This window comes from Pinus tabuliformis, chromosome 8 (genome assembly GCF_031772625.1).
Source record: "Pinus tabuliformis cultivar Carrire ecotype Pingquan chromosome 8, CPIR1, whole genome shotgun sequence".
In the NCBI taxonomy this organism is placed as follows: domain Eukaryota; kingdom Viridiplantae; phylum Streptophyta; class Pinopsida; order Pinales; family Pinaceae; genus Pinus; species Pinus tabuliformis.
In genome coordinates, this window is record NC_142294.1 from 445445830 (window position 1) to 445466317 (window position 20488).

At 39.4% G+C, this 20488-nt stretch overlaps 1 protein-coding gene across 1 annotated transcript in view; it reads left to right on the forward strand.

Annotated features, from left to right (window-relative positions):
- Positions 1-5594: 5594 nt before the first annotated feature.
- Positions 5595-20488, forward strand: part of LOC149235971 (uncharacterized) — a 30970-nt gene continuing 16076 nt past the window's right edge. The window contains exons 1-2 of the mRNA XM_089368732.1: positions 5595-5729; positions 5811-7475. Coding sequence (XP_089224858.1) covers positions 5595-5729; positions 5811-7475 — 1800 coding nt within the window. The remainder of the gene's footprint in view (positions 5730-5810; positions 7476-20488) is intronic.

Consider the following 20488-nt stretch of genomic DNA (forward strand, 5'->3'; position numbering starts at 1 on the left):
GAGACTTCCCTTTTCAGGTTGAAGTTTTACCTTTTATGCGGGGTGAGACCTCCCTTTTATGGTTGAAGGTTTCCCTCTTTAAAACAATAGGATCACTTCCTCTAGCAGAAAACTTCAGTTTCTTGCCAGTTTTGGAAGAGTTCCTGGAACTGCACTAAGCGTTCCAGTGTTGGTGGTCATCCTTAAACCACTGCCCTTTTATACCAACATTTCATAGAGCACAATCAGCCTAGTGCTGCCATGTATTTTTTGCACATTTTGTATTACAGCTCTTTTCTTGGACTCATACATAACCCTTCGGATTAAGGGGGGGAATGTTGGACACCTAATCCTAAAGGGTTAGCGTGGAAGTTGAATGGACAAAGCAGTCCAAGAGACCTTGGGATCTGAATCCCAAGAGTCACCTATTGTACTATAAATGTGTATCTTATGTTAATAAAAAATATGAACTCACTGTTTTATCTTTCACATTGTTTTCCTATCCATGTGTGTTTAACATATATATATATATATATATATATATATATATAAGATTTAACTTACTTTATTATGGAGTTTTTTAATTTGTAAATGGGTTTTGTTACAACACATGGGCTAATACCATGGATTATCAAATACCATGTGCCAAATTTTTTATTTATTAAAAAGATAGGATAAACATAACTACTTTGGAGATAAATCCCAATCCTTAATTTGTTTATACTACTAAAAATATTATAAAATATTTCGTGAAGATTAAATTCTTGCCATTACCTAATAATTATTAATATTTAAATTAAAATTCTAACCATCATATTCCAAAAAAAACATATTTATAACATAAAAATAAACATTTATTAACATAATTAATATAATAATAATTTTTAAATCTTTAAATGTATAGATGTAAAATCTAATAATTTTAACTTTCACTAACAACATATATAAATTTTATTTATTTTAAAATAACATCGATTCACTTTTAATAACAATAGGCACTTGCAATTGTAATTCAACATCTTGATGGCTTTTTCGAGTGACACTTATGAAAATCCCCTTGGGTAGTCTAATTAGCTGGAGGAATTGCTCGGAAAGTTATGGAAATTTCGGTCATATTTAGAGAAAATCCAGCAAGGATTTTTGTAAATCCAAGTTATAGTTGTTAATGTAATGCCTCCGGGAAATGTAATTATTTTTAATTTTACTGTGGTTAAAAAGAGAAATTGAATATGACATTATTAACTGTTTTGAAATTTAATAATATTTTTATTTCTTTAATAAGATAAGAAATGTTTTTTTTGAAAAAAAGGCTGGCAACTTCTGAGTGGGAAGTTGGGGAAGAACGGTTGCAGTGATTGCAACCCTAACTATCTCTCCTGACTGGAAAGGTTTCCAGGAAAAAAAGGAAAAGAGAGGAGTTAGGTTGTGCTGTAGAGGACAGACAGACAAAAAAAAAGAAAATGGCTAAGTCTGGTGAGGACCAGATAGCCCAGCACTAGGTGCAGATATCTTGCCGAGGACAGTGGTCCTACAAGAGAGCACGAGGGGAGATTATGGTCCCGAAAGACGAATCTCAAGGTTGGGTGGCAAATAGAAGCAGGAGACAGAGGAAAGCTCAGTGTCTGGGAGGCGTTGCGAGTGGCAGAAGCTTCGAAGGAACAAAGGTGAATAGTTCTGTGAAATAAGCACATTGGCATTCAAGTACAGGTACCAAACAAACTCTACTTGTTGCGGATAATTAAGTTCTGTATTATTCGTTCGAAATAAAAGACAGAACTGTAGCAGAAAGGAAATATTAAACCCTGGTACAGAGTTAATTCTGTAATTAAATGTGCTGGGTAATTAAAGAAAACGTTGGTGGTCTTTTTAGAGGATCTAGAAGAGAAAAGAGTACATAAATTGCTTAAAATCTGGAAACAAGTGAATAAGAGTGAACATAGTAAACTGTTGGAGTGGGTAGATTTGAACCATGTTAAACTCTGTTAATGATGAAAGCAACCCTAGGAAGCGGTAGGTGTAGTAGTTAACAAATTGCAACTAAAATCCCTAGTGGGTAGGTGTAATTTTGAGACAACAAATATAAATTTCATACTCCAAAAAAAAAAAAACGAACCAAAGAGACGAGAACCTTCTTGTTAATATTAATCAGAACGAGGAGGGTAGGATCAAGTGGTACTGGTCTATAACATTCGTTGGGTACTATACGGAGGTATGATATGGTAAGCAACACCAATTATTTAAAAGATGCACACATCTCTTACAATAACAAGCTAATACGCAGACAAGTTAAAAACATATACAGTGTATAGAACGTAAGAAAATCCTCTGCCGCGGATTGAAACCAATAGGCCACAGAGAACTATGAAGGGAGGAAACCCCTGTATCATGTAATCTAGCCGTCAAGGGTGATCATGCTCGCAGACCTCCAGGACTTTGCGGGTGGGGTTTCACAATAAATAATTAACTCAAAGCCTTGCATATAAGATTTAATTACTGGATATAGTATGGAGATAGTAAGTACTAGTAAGGAACCAAAGCTGATAAGTACAGAGAAATGAAATAGTTCCAAGACATTTAAACATTCATTTTGAATTCAGTTCAACTATTAGAAGAATAGCAATCTGTATGGGGACTGTTACGTTCCACCAATCTAAACATTTAAATAGAAAACAAAGTGTGAAATCCATATCATTAAAAATATACAACTGCATATAGCTTGAAAACATCATCTAATAGTAGTTGGTGACAACACTGTAAAGACGAGTTACACAAATAGAACATTCAGAGAAGAGAATAAGTTAACCAAGGCACTTCTAGCAGCTACACCCAGGAGTTTCCTGGGAGTGCTTCATGGCACCTTGTAAGCTTACTGAATACAACCCGGTGAGCCCTGGGAAGGCCCATGGCGGATAAAAGAATATACATAATTACATTAGAATAACCCTGTTCAATCGATGCCAAAGAACTAATAACAAAACCCTCTACCCGAGTAAAATGGGTACAGGTTTCAACCCCGACAGCTCGCGGCTGTACAAGAAAATTACTCTGCTAACTCAACAAGCCATCAAACCCTCGGAACTCGGAAGGCTGTGCAACAGAATCAATATAGCCAACCATCTCAGACTCGAACCATCTGAAGAATCAAACTCTTTCAAAATTAACTATATGGGAGTAAACCCTTACCTGGGTTTCTTGGGCAAGGAAAACCAGTAGGATGCCGACCCTGTGGCCACGCCTGAGGTTCTCGAACGTTTGAGGCAAGCTCTACAACCAGAAGCATACCATTACAACTATAGTTAGCAGCTAAAAATGGAAGTGTTCAGTAAAAAAAACTCCAGAGATGAAAATGCCAAATACAGTAAAACAAAAAGAAACGTACCCTGAATTTTCCATGTGATAGGGTCGCCATGTTCCCACATCTGGGGGTCTTCCAGTTTGTTCCAAGGCCTGGCGACAGATAGAGCAGACCTGCAGAAAACCAAGAGGAGAAACAGAGCCAGAGCCAAACGGTGGAGGTGATAATGCAACCGATATTGGGCGTTGAATGAACCAAACCATGAAAGGGTCGAATCGTCGGGTCATGACCCATCCCATCCTCCGTAGATGTGGCGATGGGCTCGAGGTAAGCGACTGCAGATAGAGGAGCCTGCTCGTGCCACGTAGAGGTCCGAGCAAGGAGAATTAACAATGATGACCTGAGTATTAAATTCCAACAGTACAATATAACCAGAGCACATTCAGTAAAACTGCCAAGTGTAACAAATATCCGCTATGATTCTGATTGCGAGGAGGCGGGAGATTTTATAAATACATATGGAGTTATTGAAACCAGATCCTAAAGTACCTAGCCGACAACACCTCCATAAAGTAATAGTCTGGTTGCCAGAAAACTTCACCAATAATCGGAGTGGTAAAAGAGAGCTAACTTAATGAATTCTTTGGTGATATATATTTTTTAAATTTACTGGGGTAGTTTTTGGGAGACATGACAGTTGGTATCAAAGCTCGGTTACAAAACCGAGGCCTCTGGGAATTGAAAGTTGACTATAGAAAACCACACATACAATTTATTTTGACTTTATTTGTGCTGTTCAAGAAACAGTTAATATGTTTTTTTTTTTTCTCGTTAAAGCTATACTATTCTATTATATTATGTACAGGAAAACATTACAATCAGAAAGACAGGTTGCCCAAGGCCGACTGTGGCTCTTTGGGTAGCAGTTCACAATTCATTGTTAGCCCTCGCAGGGGCAGCGTTACCAGACATATCTTCTTCCAACCCATGACAAAACACAAAATTATAATCAGACCCTGCAAAAGCATCCCACGCAGGGGCTTCGGAACAAAAACATAGATTTTCCCTCGCAGGGGCGACAGAGGACCTGTGACAGCATGATTACGTGTCCTGCTAGCAGGACTATGGCATACATAAACATATATAAGAACTAGAGAGACCCAGACAGAGACACTTGGCCTATACTCGACGCAGACGGAGACAGAAGACTTATACCGAACCTGGGCAAAAGAGGGGGATGACGAAGCGTGCGGCTGGATGCTATTCCTCTGGCTCCTCTTCGGGAATGTTATACCACCCGTATCCTTCAGGGCGGCCTTCCCACTCTTCCACTTCGGCCTTTTTGGAGGTCGACGCCTCCTTCTCCTGAGGTTGGATGGGAATCTGCTCAGGTACTCCCTCAGGCTCTGCCTCAACAGTTTCTGGTTGTTCATCTGAGAGCGCCTCTTTGCTGCCCGAACCACCTTCATCTTCCGGAGGGTCCTCAATGAAGAGGACTGAGATGTGCGCATTGATGCGTGCATTGTTCCTCGAGCTGCCGAGAGTGAAAATGGCAGTTCCAAACGCTGGCAGCGGAGGCGGCCCTGCACTGGGACTGCCCGAATCCATAAATTGACTAACCTGTATGGGAGTAGCCCCTGCCCTTCTGTGGCAATAACAACAGCAGCAGTGGTGATGGGAATCCACAGCAGGGTGGCACGAAGAGCCTCCACGAGCGGTGCCTCACTGACTGAGCAACCTTTGCCTTGGTTTGACCATATTTGCTGTGAAGCTGGTGGCATGGAGCAGAGCGTCCGATGAAGAATTACCCTGCTGGAGTCGCCCCCCCACATAATTGAGACCCCTCCCAATAGATCTGGGACTAAACTTAATAGCACATAGACAGCCACCAACAGGGAATTCAAACTCGAGATGGGAAGCCTGAAGAACAAGATTTCCCACCAGACGATTGCCCTCAAGAGCCTGCACTGCGTTAACCTTACATTGCGAATGGGCCTGCAATAATCCTTCGCCCATCTTAATCCTTTCAAAATTCTCTCGATAACTGCCCTCCATAACTGCTCTCTGCGACCACCGCACTTCACCTGATAATGCATTGAATGCATAGAGCTCACGTATATGCTCTTCATTCTTCGACGGCAGGAGGCGATGAATGCCTTAAATGAACACGAGGCGGAACTTGCTTGGCATGTGGCCTCTCCTTGCCAGGCGTGCTAACACCCGCATCCGGGGAGAAACAATTAGTATGTTAACCTTTTCCTTTGTGTCAATTTTTTTTTTGTGTGTAAGTACAAAACAAGAAAACCAAAAGATTGACAGTATGAGAAGAGTGGACATTGCGTCCCGTAGGTATGTGATGGGTCGGGGACCTATACCTAGTCCTGAGAGCAACCCCGAGCTATGGGTACAACTCGGAGAGGAGGCTCGAAATACAAACATGGCCATCTTGGAATCAGTGCAGGAATTGAAGAATGAGATGGCCCGGTTACATGAAGATAATGCACGACTAACTATGGAATAAGAAAGAATTTTAAAGAGCCTATCAGACAAGCAGAATCAGCAACTGCTGAACCCCAGTGCTGAGCAGCAGAGAGTGTCGGAGGAACAGAATCACCACACAGAACCAGAAGGGCCAGAAGGAAGGGATGAAGAGCGGGAGGAACGATTTGATAATGCTTCCGAACAGCAGACATCAAAAAGACAACGGATAGAGTTGCAAGGGGAGTTCTGCAAGATCAAACCGCCACACTTTGACGGAGAACAAGAAGAAGCAGCTGAGGCATGGTTAATTAATATGAACAAATACTTCCAGCTGTACGAATACGATCACAACCTGAAAGCACGATTAGCCATTTTCCAGTTACAAGGGAAAGCCACCCTGTGGTGGGAGGAAGTCAAGATCGTGAAAGGAGTAAGTGAACAGAATATTACCTGGGATAAATTTCAAAGATATTTCAAGGAAAGGTACTTGACAGAACGTTTCTATGACGAGAAGGCAAGGGAATTCCATGACTTGCGTTTGGGACAACAGACCATGGATGAATTTATTACTCGGTTTACATCATTACTTCGTTATGTACCTTATATTAGGGAGGAAAAGGCTAAAGTACAGAGGTTTGTCAGCAGCTTGCCTTCGAGTATGAGGGAAAGGATTGAGTTTGACAATCCAAAAACAATGGACGAAGCAATACGCAAAGCCAGAATTTGTTACCAACAAAGTAAACAGAAGGGAGAAGTTCCAGGTAAAAGATGGACTGATAAGAGGAACAACAGATTGGCTGGAAATAATAAAGGGAATCGCAGTAGCAGTAGTAAGGGTGTCGGCAAGGGAAAAAATAGTAGAGCTGTGCAGAAAAATTCATTCAGGTCCAAGCCAACTAATGAGTCCAGAGTCGGCGAACAACCTGTAAAATTAGACAGTGAAGGGACAGCAAGGCCTCCAGTACAATGCTGGGGTTGCGGAGGGCCTCACTACGTCAAAAACTGCCCTCAACGGAAGGGAACCGAACAGGTATCCCAAATCCATGAAGCATCGACAGTCGGCGATATAGGATGTAGTCTACCAAGAATTAACGCAGCCCTGGACGATCGTCAGGTGGAGTATCAGCCGACCATGGTAGAATTCGAAGGTAAAATCTCAGACCTTACTGTAACTGTTTTAATAGATCCTGGAGCCACATTAAGTTATATTAGTCCTAAGGTTGTAGAACATTGTAAACTGCAACCTGTTAAATTCAAGAACCCGTGGCTGGTACAGCTGGCTACAGGGGCCAAGAGGCGAGTGCTTGCAAAGGTTGATAACTGTCCTTTAAAGATAGCAGGCCAGCCAGTAGTGGCAGATTTAAATGTGCTTCCCCTTGGTTCATATGATGTTCTGATCGGGATGGACTGGCTAGAGAAGCACTGGTCCTTAGTCAATTGTAAAACAAAGACCATTTATTATAGGGATGAGCTGGGAGCAAGGCAAGAGATGCAAGGAATTAAGTGGCCAGTACAGGTTCGGCCAATAACTGCCTCTCAATTAGCAAAATGCATTAAAAAGGGGTGTCAGATTTATGCCATCCAAGTGGGCTATGCTAACTCGAAAGATAAAACAGCCACATTGGACAACATCCCTGTGATACAAGAATTCGTTGATGTATTTCCGGAAGAAATTCTCGGACTGCCACCTAAGAGGGACATAGACTTTACCATCGAATTGGTACCAGGGGTAGCCCCAGTATCTCGAGCACCCTACAGAATGAGTACACCTGAGTTGACAGAATTAAAAATGCAGCTACAAGAATTGTTAGACAAAAACTATATTCGCCCAGTGTGTCTCCTTGGGGAGCTCCAGTATTGTTTGTTAAGAAAAAGGACGAGACTCTTCGCATGTGTATAGATTATCGTCAGTTGAACAAACTGACAATCAAAAATAAGTATCCCCTACCTCGGATTGATGAACTTTTCGACTAGGTGAAAGGTGCAACAATATTCTCCAAGATCGATTTGCGATCAGGGTATCACCAAATCAGGATTAAGGAAGAAGACATAGCTAAAACAACTTTTAGAACAAGGTATGGACATTACGAGTTTGTGGTGCTACCCTTTGGGTTAACTAACGCCCCCGCAACTTTCATGTGCTTGATGAACAACATATTTCATCAATATTTGGATAAGTTTGTGCTCATATTTATTGATGATATATTGATATATTCCCGCACTATGGAAGAACACAAGGAACACCTCAGATTGGTGCTGCAAACCCTCCGAGAACACCAGTTATATGCCAAGTTCAGCAAGTGCGACTTCTTCAAGGAAGAAATACAGTATCTGGGCCACATAATCATGAAGGAAGGAATCGCGGTAGACCCCGAAAAGATAAAGACCATAATGGAATGGCCCGTACCAAAGGATGTAGCAGACATCAGGTCCTTTATGGGGTTAGCTGGTTACTACAGATGATTTGTGGAAGGATTCTCAAGAGTAGCATATCCTATCACTTCCTTATAGAAGAAAGGAAGAGCATTCAGATGGACCCCGGAATGTCAAAGAAGTTTCGAGCAGCTTAAGCACCTGCTCACCACCGCACGCATTTTGAGCATAGATGATCCTAATAAGGACTATGTGGTGTGCATTGACGCAAGCAATGAGGGTGTGGGAGGCGTGCTGATGCAGGAAGGGAAGGTAATTGCTTACGAGTCAAGGAAACTAAAGGAGCATGAGCAAAAATATTCCGCTTATGACTTAGAGTTGGCAGCCGTTATACACGCCTTGAATATGTGGCGACATTATCTTGTGGGAATGAAATTTTTATTACTGACAGACCACCACAGTCTGACCAACTATTTTAGCCAGCCCACTTTAAATGCTAGGCATGCACGGTGGGTGGATTTCCTAAGTAGCTTTGACTTTGAAATCAAACATTTGAAGGGAAAAGAAAACCGGGTGGTGGACGCTTTAAGTCGGAAATCACAATGTTTATATGAAATTTCCTATAGCGAATGGAAAAGCACCTTTGAGGGGATGATACAAAAGGTAGCAGAACAAGATACTATATACCAGCAAATAAAACAACAAGTAGAACAATCTACCAGCGAGGAAAATCAACAAGGCTATGGGGTGGATGATGCTGGAATGCTGTACTACAAGAAGAAGTTATATGTACCCAATCAAAACAGCCTTAAAAATCTGATTTTGGATGAATTTCATATCAGTCACTACGTTGGACACCCGGGATATCAGAAAATGATCACTGCGCTTCGAAAAGAATACTACTGGCTAGGTATGAAGAAGAATGTGGCCGAGTATTTGGTCCGATATTTGGAGTGCCAACAAATTAAAGCGGAGCATCAACACCCAACGGGGCTATTACAACCCTTACCAATTCTAGAATGGAAGTGGGAAACCATTTCTATGGATTTTATAACAGGGCCGCCTAAGTCAAAGAAGAATAACAATTCTATTATGGTGGTGGTAGAAAAATTGAGTAAAGCGGCACATTTTATACTTGTGCAGTCCACCTACAGAGCTGTACAAATTGCCCATATCTTCATGCAAAATGTGTTTAGATTGCATGGACTACCAAAGATGATAATATCAGACCATGACGTGAAATTCACATCGGTCTTTTGGAAGACATTGTTTGCAGAATTGGGGACATAGCTGAACTTCAGTACAACATATCACCCCCAGACCGATGGACAAACAGAACGGGTGAACCAGGTGGTGGAAGATATGTTAAGGGCTTATGTCATGCAACAACCAACTAAGTGGGAGGAGTACTTACACTTGGTGGAGTTTGCATACAATAATGGCTATCATACTTCATTACAAATGAGCCCCTTTGAGGTTTTATACGGGCGGAAATGCCGTACACCCTGAAGCTAGGGTGGACCTGAAGACAAATTAAGGTTAGGGCCGGAAATGCTTAAGGAAATGGAGGAGATGGTCAAAAAGGTACGGTCTAATTTAAAAGCTGCTTAGGATAGGTAGAAGAGCTTTGCTGATCGGAAAAGGAGGTTTAAGGAATACCAAGTTGGTGATCACGTATATGTGAGAATTCAAGAAAAGAGGAGTACACTGCAATGGAGCGGGTGTACCAAGTTGGCACCCCGATATTGCAGACCATTTCATGTCTTGGCAAGAATTGGGCCGGTAGCTTACCAGCTCGCCCTGCCAAGTCACATTCGGGTCCATAATGTCTTCCATGTCTCTGTATTGAAAAAATACGTGTATGATCCTAAACATGATATTATTTCAGTAGACCAGTCTAAAAGTTTTCATTAAAAGAAATTGATTTACAATATTGCATGTTGCAGGTCGAACCGACAGGAGAAGTCTTGGTCGAGCCACTGAGCATTCTCGACCGGAGGGAAGTACCGCTGCGGAAGCGAGCTATTACCCAAGTTAAAGTGCAGTGGCAACACTTTGGGCCTGCTGAGGCCACTTGGGAAGATGAAGAGCTTATGAAAAAAGCTTACCCAGGGTTGTTCACGGTCAATAGACATCGGGACGATGTCCAATTTCAGGAGGGGGAGATGTAATGCCCCCGGGAAATGTAATTATTTTGACTTTACTGTGGTTAAAAAGAGAAACTGAATATGACATTATTAACTGTTTTGAAATTTAATAATATTTTTATTTCTTTAATAAGATAAGAAAGGTTTTTTTTTTTGAAAAAAAGGCTGGCAACTTCTGAGTGGGAAGTTGGGGAAGAACGGCTGCAGTGATTGCAACCCTAACTATCTCTCCTGACTAGAAAGGTTTCCAGGGAAAAAAAGGAAAAGAGAGGAGTTAGGTTGTGCTGCAGAGGACAGACAGAAAAAAAAAAAGAAAATGGCTAAGTCTGGTGAGGACCAGATAGCCCAGCACTAGGTGCAGATATCTTGTCGAGGACAGTGGTCCTGCAAGAGAGCACGGGGGGAGATTCTGGTCCCGAAAGACGAATCTCAAGGTTGGGTGGCAAATAGAAGTAGGTGATAGAGGAAATCTCAGTGTTCGGGAGGCGTTGCGAGTGGAAGAAGCTCCGAAGGAACAGAGGTGAATAGTTCTGTGAAATAAGCACATTGGCATTCAAGTACAGGTACCAAACAAACTCTACTTGCTGCGTATAATTAAGTTCTGTATTATTCGTTCGAAATAAAAGACAAAACTGTAGCAGAAAGGAAATATTAAACCCTGGTACAGAGTTAATTCTGTAATTAAATGTGCTGGGTAATTAAAGAAAACGTTGGTGGTCTTTTTAGAGGATCTAGAAGAGAAAAGAGTACATAAACTGCTTAAAATATGGAAACAAGTGAATAAGAGTGACCACAGTAAACTGTTGGAGTGGGTAGATTTGAACCACGTTAAACTCTGTTAATGATGAAAGCAACCCTAGGAAGTGGTAGGTGTAGTAGTTAACAAATTGCAACTTAAATCCCTGGTGGGTAGGTGTAATTCTGAGACAAAAAATATAAATTTCATACTCAAAAAAAAAACGAACCAAAGAGACGAGAACCTTCCTGTTAATATTAATCAGAACGAGGAGGGTAGGAATCAAGTGGTACCGGTCTATAACATTCGTTGGGTACTATACGGAGGTATGATATGGCGAGTAACACCGATTATTTAAAAGATGCACACATCTCTTACAATAACAAGATGATACGTAGACATGTTAAAAACATATACAGTGTATAGAATGTAAGAAAATCCTCTGCCGTGGATTGAAACCAATAAGCCACAGAGAACCGTGAAGGGAGGAAACCCCCCTATCATGTAATCCAGCCGTTAAGGGTTATCATGCTCGTAGACCTCTAGGACTTTGCGGGTGGGGTTTCACAACAAATAATTAACTCAAAGCCTTGCATATAAGATTTAATTACCGGATACAGTATGGAGATAGTAAGTACCAGTAAGGAACCAAAGGTGATAAGTACAAAGAAATGAAATAGTGCCAAGACATTTAAACATTCATTTCGAATTCAGTTCAACTATTAGAAGAATAGCAATCTGGATGGGGACTGTTACATTCCACCAATCTAAACATTTAAATAGAAAACAAAGTGTGAAATCCATATCATTAAAAATATACAGCTGCATATAGCTTGAAAACATCATCTAATAGTAGTTGGTGACAACACTGTAAAGACGAGTTACACAAATAGAACATTCAGAGAAGAGAATAAGTTAACCAAGGCACTTCTAGCAGCTACACCTAGGAGTTTCTTAGGAAGTGCTTCATGGCACCTTGTAAGCTTACTGAATACAACTCGGTGAGCCTCGGGAAGGCCCATGGCAGATAAAAGAATATACATAATTACATTAGAATAACCCTGTTCAATCGACGCCAAAGAACTAATAACAAAACCCTCTGCCCGAGTAAAAGGGGTACAGGTTTCAACCCCGACAACTCGCGGCTGTACAAGAAAATTACTCTGCTAACTCAAAAAGCCATCAAACCCTCGGAACCCGGAAGGCTGTGCAACAAAATTAGTATAGCCAAGCATCTTAGACTCGAACCATCTGAAGAATCAAACTCTTTCAAAATTAACTATAAGGGAGTAAACCCTTACGTGGGTTTCTTGGGTAAGAAAAACCAGTAGGATGCCGACCCCATGGCCACGCCTGAGGTTCTTGGATGTTTGAGGCAAGCTCTACAACCAGAAGCATACCATTACAACTATAGTTAGCAGCTGAAAATGGAAGTGTTCAGTAAAAAAAATTCCAGAGATGAAAATGCCAAATACAGTAAAACAAAAAGAAACATACCCTGAATTTTCCATGTGATAGGGTCGCCATCTTCCCATGTTTGGGGGTCTTCCAGTTTGTTCCAAGGCCTAGACACAGACGGAGCAGGCCCGTAGAAAACCAAGAGGAGAAACAAAGCCGGAGCCAAACGGTGGAGGTGATAATGCAACCGATACTGAGCGATGAATGAACCAAACCATGAAAGGGTCGAATCGTCGGGTCATGACCCAGCCCATCCTCTGTAGATGTGGCAATGGGCTCAAGGTAAACGACTGCAGATAGAGGAGCCTACTCGTGCCACGTAGAGGGCCGAGTAGGGAGAATTAACAACGATGGCCTGAGTATTAATTCCAACAGTACAATATAACCAGAGCACATTCAATAAAACTGCCAAGTGTAACAAATATCTGCTATGATTCTGATCGCGAGGAGGTGGGAGATTTTCTAAATACATATGGAGTTAATGAAACCGGATCCTAAAGTACCCAGCTGACAACACTGCCATAAAGTAATAGTCTGGTTGCCGGAAAACTTCACCAATAACCGGAGTGGTAAAAGAGAGCTGACTTAATGAATTCTTTGGTGATATATTTTTTTTTAAATTTACTGGGGTAGTTTTTGGGAGACATGACAGTTAAAATTTAAAATTTTAGGTGTCTTAGATGTTTTTGGTGGTGCTGAATCCATTTCCACCATCAAAAACACGATTCAAACACTGTTTCTACAAGATTTTTTGAAATTTTTTGCCCGAATTCTGACCAATTTTGGCCGTTTGGGCAATTCCTCCGCCTCCTTAGACGACTCCAATATATTATGATTTTATTTTTTAAATTTAATTTAGAATTGTAAAAAATTGAAGATTTATCTATTGAGATATAATTTTTTGAGTTGTTTTTAGTCTGATTTTTTGGAAGTTTTTTTTGGTGCGATTTTCTGGTCTTATTTCTCTATAATCTGGCAAAAATTTATTGAAATCACAAGTTTGTTAAGTAATCCTTGCACAATCAAGGTGCCCTAGGGATTTTTCTGAGCGCTGAATCCATATATACAGTCAAAAAAACCAATTTAAATAACACAAAACAAAATTTCACCTCAATTTTTTTTCCAAGTTCCAACACCAGAAAATCCAAAAAATCTTACTAAAAACAACTTCTAATTTTTTTAATATATTAAATTAATTTATATATATTTAAAAATAAAAATTTAATACTAAAAACTGTAATTTAATTAACATTTATATTACAAAATTTCAATTATAATTATCATAATAATTATATAAAATTTTAAATTTTTTAAATAAAATATTTAATTATAATTAAATAATTTAACAACAGATTAAATAAGATATTTAACTGCCGAGAGAACAATGATAATTATGAAAAGATTGTAATAATAGGCCCCAGGGTATAATTGTTTTTCCACATATAAATGGACGTTTATTTATATATTTTTATCACGAGGACGTAAATATTGTTAATAATTTATTTTGAAAATATCATTATCATTTTCAAAATTATAATTATTAATCACTTATTTTCAAAATATCATCATTATTTTCAAATTTATAATTATAGTTAATTATTTATTTTCAAAATTATAAATATGGTTAATTATTTATTTTTTAAATATCATCACTATTTTCAAAATTATAATTATTTTGAAGAAAATTAGGAGTATGATATTTAAAATTATAATTATAAATAATCACTATGATCTAATGAAAATATACTTATAGGGTTTCGATGTGTATATATTTTATGTATACTTATAGGGATTTTTTTATTTAAATTTCTTTTGTAAATAAATTTGTTAATTAATTATAAATGTAAAAAATAAACCTTGAAAATATTGGTATATATAATATTTTTGGATTTATCAATTATTGCAGTAATTTTTGTTTTATTTATTTCTTTTGAGAAATATTTGAATTAAGTTTTATATTTGGACATAAAATTCAAGAAGAGTTTAGTAAATGCATAACTAATATGTAAATATTTAGAAGATAATAAAGTTGTGTAAACAAATTAATCATAGGAAGAAGGAGAGGAAGGGGTTGGTTGTTTTTCTCTGGTTTCCTCTTTCCTCGTGTAAGGGGCAACGATCTCTACAACACATAGAGTATCGTTGGGTATACAACACATAGAGTATTGTTGGGTATACGAGAGTTTTTGAGATGGAGTTAGACTAGTGGAACCACTTACATTACTAATTGGAGGGATGGCCCTGAACTGGACTGATCAGTCTTAAGGTTCAGAGGAGATATCTTAATAGTATAAAGCAAATAACTGTTTGGAGCCAGGATCTCGGGGGAGAGTCTGGACGTTATTGCCTGATTCGTGGTTGAGAGGACAATTTTCTAGATATAACTAAACAGGAAACGAACAGAAAAGCATATAAGTTATCTATATCTTCATTGTTTAATTCTCTTATTTAAAGTTCATTGTTTAATTCTCTTATTTAAAGTCTTACAAGAAATTCTAAGTTATCTACATCTTCATCGTTTAATTCTCTTATTTAAAGTCTTACAAGAAATTCTAAGTATTTAATATAGAAGAATTGGTAAGATAGATAATGATTAATTTAAGTCTTGCTTCATATTTCTCTTTTTGGATGAGAATGTAAAAGTCTTGAGAAAAGTAGTTTGCTGTGCTAAGGATTAGTCACGCAAAATAAGATTAGAATTTCTGAGAAAAAGGGTTGTAATACAAGTATATATAGGATTACATTTATCTTCTAAAGAATACGAAAATTGTGAATGACTTACTGTGATGATTCTTGTAAGAAAAAGGAAAGTTATTTATTGTGGTCAAACTTTTGGTACTAACAATGGGGATGATGATTAGTCTCAAGGCTAGGAGTCTGACTCTACCTGAGACAATCAATCATCCAGGCGGTAGTTTCGCCCTAAAGACCAAAGAACTAGTCCCAGAGGTACCATGACCTGTTCCGGCAGGGTACTGGTATTTATTGAGTAAGGGAATAATTATTTAAAAGAAGGAAAACCATTTAAAATTTAGAATAAGCACATACTTCCAGAGAAGATAGAGAACACCTGTTGCAAGTTATCAAAACAAATTTATATCTAGCAACATAAATTGAAATACAAATAACACAACCAAGTACAGTAGTTTGATCAAGCCGAAGACTTCGACCAACATGTTGCAAGAAAATGATGGTACCCTATTTCTAATTCAATAAGACAAGTCTGCCATGCAAGGCTCGAAACCAAGACCCAATTATCTTAGAAATAACAACAACAAGTGGAATAACATTTGGTGATTTCAATGTTGCTAACATTTACACAGGAATAAAACCTGGAAAAGGCCTAAATGACATATTCGAAATAATTTGTGCTGCAAAGCCATAAATTAACAGAAGTTAACAGTGTCAAGACAAAATTATCGCGTGCCTAGGAGAATTCCAACAATAAAACATTTCTTCTAAATATATAATACATGAACAACGAATTAACAGAACAAGACTGTGGAGCATAATGAAAGGAAAAAACACTATCCATTGATGTGTTCATTGAAAAGCTAGACATTCTGTCTAAAACATGATGGAAATTTAAACTCACCCATGAGTCTTCCCTCCAGTGGCCAGTAGTTCTGGGAAATAAAATTTAATTTGTATAATCATTACATATACCCTGTTAAAATGCGGATAGAGTATTCCTCTTCCCCTTGAAATCCAAAATTTAAGACTACGACTGAGAAAACCCTCAGTAGGCTTTTGAATCGGAGAAAACCCTCACAGGGATTTTGAATCAGAGACTACCCAAGGCTTAAATAAACTATTTCTGAAGAATTCATAGCATTAAACAACTTAAGCAAGCATGGGACAAAAGATGGAGAAGAATTTATATAACAAGAAGCCCATTAGTGGTAATGGAGTAATAGGGCGAAAATGCAAGACAGGGGACATAGTCGTTGAACATGAGAGATTACTTGCAAACACGTTCAAGGAGAGTATCGTGAGAAAAATTCCTTAAAACAACAGCTAGTAATCACAAAATTAAAATTAACCCAGAAATTGGCTAAACAATTAAATTACCTATTGACATTCTGCGTAGAAGCGAGCCTATGCCAAGTTCTCACAAAACGCAAATGGGATAGGGGAATGAGAACTTTACCCTTTGGGGGTTATAAACATAAATTGGAGTTTCACAAGAGAACACGTAATTCTGCCATACCTTAGCCATCAATCGGGAGATCGCAAGGAGACTGTAGATGAAATGCTAGAGAGACTTCATAACTCTGTGGGGATGAGGGTTTTTAAAGAGAAAAACATGAAATAACTCGAGGAGCAGGGAGAAAAATGTTAGGGTAAATGTTATCACCCCAAGAAACTCTCCTAGGTTGTATATCAGAGATGCTCGGGAACATTACAAACTCAACAAAAAATGTTGGATAAATGGTGGATGAATGAAAGAAATGCTGCATATTCAAGCCTGATAACCACTTCTACTGTGCTTGACCCCAGAGATGGGTGAACACCCCCATACTATAAGGCTTTAGACCACCAATTACTCACAATTTTAAAGAAAATGTGATGATGGAGAAGACTGACCACTCCAGCAGATGCACAAGACCCTGTGATGGCCGGCTGCAACTAGCTAAAAGGTCTGTAAATCTATTTCCTAATGCACAGACAAGATGAAAGCTCTCTGGCATTAAGACAATAGAAACCTGCAAACAAATTCAATGATGCATGCTAAATCCTAACATAGAGGTGGGATAACAGCCCCTCTAATGCTAAACATTAACAACACATGAATATATGTAAAACAGGCACAACCTGGAACAAGAAGAAGAAGTGGATAGTGAGCAATTAACAACAAAAGAAGCTTGCATTAGCTGAAAATGAAGACCAGACGCTGCAGGTATCACAACAGTTACAATCTCCAGAAGTTGAACCTTACAGCAAAATAACACTCATCAACCTCTTACATTTTGTCTTCTTGGTATATATTGAGGTTGGTTTACAAAATATCTCTGCTACTAAGCATGGAGGGGTCATAATGGACCACCAACCACATTTACAATATCAAATGGGCCTCTGCTGCAGATTTGACTGCTTTAATGGATGATTTGGACATTCTCTGGCATTTCGTGGTCCTTCTTGGGCAGATGCAGTAACATATGAATGAAACCCATAACCTTTGATTGCTTTTAACTGCTCGAGGTAGTCCTATTTATCTTTGGCCATGTTGCTGATTAATTGCAGTTGTTGAAACTTCATTATGCAGGGTATAGGTAGCTGGTTGTCTTCATTGTTTGGCAGCAGTGAGCAGTTGGGAGTGGAACAAACAGTAAGGCAGAAACAGACTGATCAAAAGAACAAAGCTCAGCCGTTGGATTGGTTAAATCAACGATATAGATGACTTGACGAGGAGTATCGAGAGATAGCGCAGACGGGCGAATGAACATGGGCTGTCGGATGATAAAAATCAATGGTAGAAATCATGCGGGAGGAGCTATCGGAAGGAATACGTGCGGTGATCACACGTGGAAGATACACGACGATTAATGAGCAAGGAATCGACAGTTTCGCGGGCGGGTGGTTTCCCTGCATCGCTTTACGGCGTCGGGCAGTTTTCGTACATGAAGGCGATCCAACAGATTCGTGATGCGTGGCAGCCCAAAACCACCGCTGCGCGGGTTATCGCGTGCGTAGGTCGCGCGATCGGGAGATGCGTCAATCGTCGGATCTACGATGGACAGTGAGATGGCATGGAAAGAGCATGAAGTTTAACAGGTGGGATGGGGCGACGGGGACCGTTGGATCGTGGCGATCAACGATGGAGATTTAGCAAACAGGAAAGGTTAGAATGGCGCGAGTTCATGTTTTAAACACCCGAGCTAAAGAAAAGGATTACAGAGTTTAAACAGGGTTTTATAGGTGGAAAGGAGGTGAAGTAGAGTATTTAAACTGAGAACAGAAAGGCTTCAGGAACAAATAAAAATTGCAGGGCTGGGAGAATATGAGGAGAACGAGGGAGGAGAAGGTAGAAAAGCCTACTACAAGCTTTCATTTTGGCCAAAAACCCACCATTAGACCCGAATTGACCTTTAAACACTAAAAATTGTTAGCGGAGCTAACATTGTCTCCTTCTGGGGATGAGATCCTCCCTATGAGGTCTCAAGAACCTACAGACTAATGCCTTCATGCAAAACCAACTTTAAAAACATTTGCCTAGTATCCATTGGGCATGGAGTCAACTAAGCATACAAAAGAAAACTGTAAAAGAACATGATTGCAATCATAAAACCCTGAAAACTTAAACTTTAAAAACTACCCATCTGCTGAGCCATCAAAATTGCTGCCTGTCATCCGGTTCATCATAGATCAGCAAGACAGGATTAATTTGATCCTCTACCTCAAACAATTTAGGAGGTTTGATCTTGATGGGTAGATAGGGATCAAATTTCATTCTCCTTCTGTGTATTTTCCTCCTTGGATGTTCTTTAGAGGAGCCTTTGCACACCAGCTAAATAGTCATTGTTGCTGTGTACCTACTTTTGTCATCTGTGGCTTGCACAATTAATATGAATGACACACCAATATGTTCATGTGTAGGGGACACAGAAACATTATCTGCTCCTGAATCTTTCTTTGAACAATCCTCATCCAAGGAGGAATTCCAAGACTGCACATCTTCTTCCTCTGTCATCTGAAAAGCTGCCCTTTCAATCTGAGTGGAGGCCACTTGAGCAGGTTTCATAATATCAAGACTGAGATGATTAGCTTCAGCCTTGAGCAGTGAATTTTGTTCTGCCTCAGTGTTTAAGGGGAAACTGTGAGGGAATTTCATTTGAGCAGACAGAGGGACAAAAGATGATGGAGAGCTTTCCTCTCCCTTTTTAATCACTGGACTGGGGACAAAAGCAGGCTGGAAAATTGGCAGATCTGCACAGTCATGTGAAGATGAGATGGCTTCGAGCACAGATTCTTGGAGGAAGGGATTTGCTGCTGGCAGCCCCTGCTGGTCAACTTGTTGTTCTGCAGCTACAATTTTTTTTTGAGCAATACCTTTGGATATTGCTTTCTCATAAGCAACCCTTGTTAGGAAAGGAGCTCCTTCCAAAATATGGACCTCCTCCTCATGCTGCACCTCTTCCATGACTATATTTTGACAAAGGGTCTTCACCCTTTGATCTTCGTTTACATCTTTGTTTCTCTGCAAAATCTGCACTTTCTCATGTGCTCCTATGCATGGATTTGGAGATTGAAAAGAAAAGGAGCAATGAGCTCTTGCTTCCTCAGAATACTACTCAGCCTTTAGTTTGGAAACTTCAGAGGCCAAAAACTCTATCACCCTTGCCAATTCATCTACTTCAAAATCATAGGATGATGAGACTTCACCTTCATGCCTTTTCCTTTCATCATCATCACCTTCGAGTCTTTCTGCAGCAATAATATTTGCTTCTACTTCAAAGGCTGCAGCTTGCATATCAGCTAAAGAAGTGCATCTTCTTTCTCTTAACAACAGGCAGAATTGAGAAATAAAGGCATTGGCATAAGTGAGCATGGCAGAAGCAGGAGTGGGTCTTATTTCAGCTGGCATTCTGCTGTACATATGATTAAATATGTTATTGAAATCAGACAACAACTCACCAAATTCTCTCTACAAGTTCCCAAATTCATCATGATAAAAGAGCAGATCTTTATTATTTTCCCAGTGCTTTAAAAATACATCATCTAGGGCCTCAATATCTGCAATAGACCTAGGGGGTAAATTTCTGAACCAATTTCTAGCTTCCCCATCTAGGCTTTGAACAAAAACCCTCATCCAGACATCCTCTTCATTAATATCTAGATTATCAGCATAAGAATAAAAAGATTCGAGGTGCTCTTCTGCTGATACTCCTTCTGCACCAGTAAACTTAAGCATCAATTCTTGATAATCTCCTGCAGACATGGCATTCAAAGGGGTAGGCAAGACTAAGGGTCCATACCTAGCAGAAACTATTCGTTCTATCTTTGTAAGAGCTTGCTAGC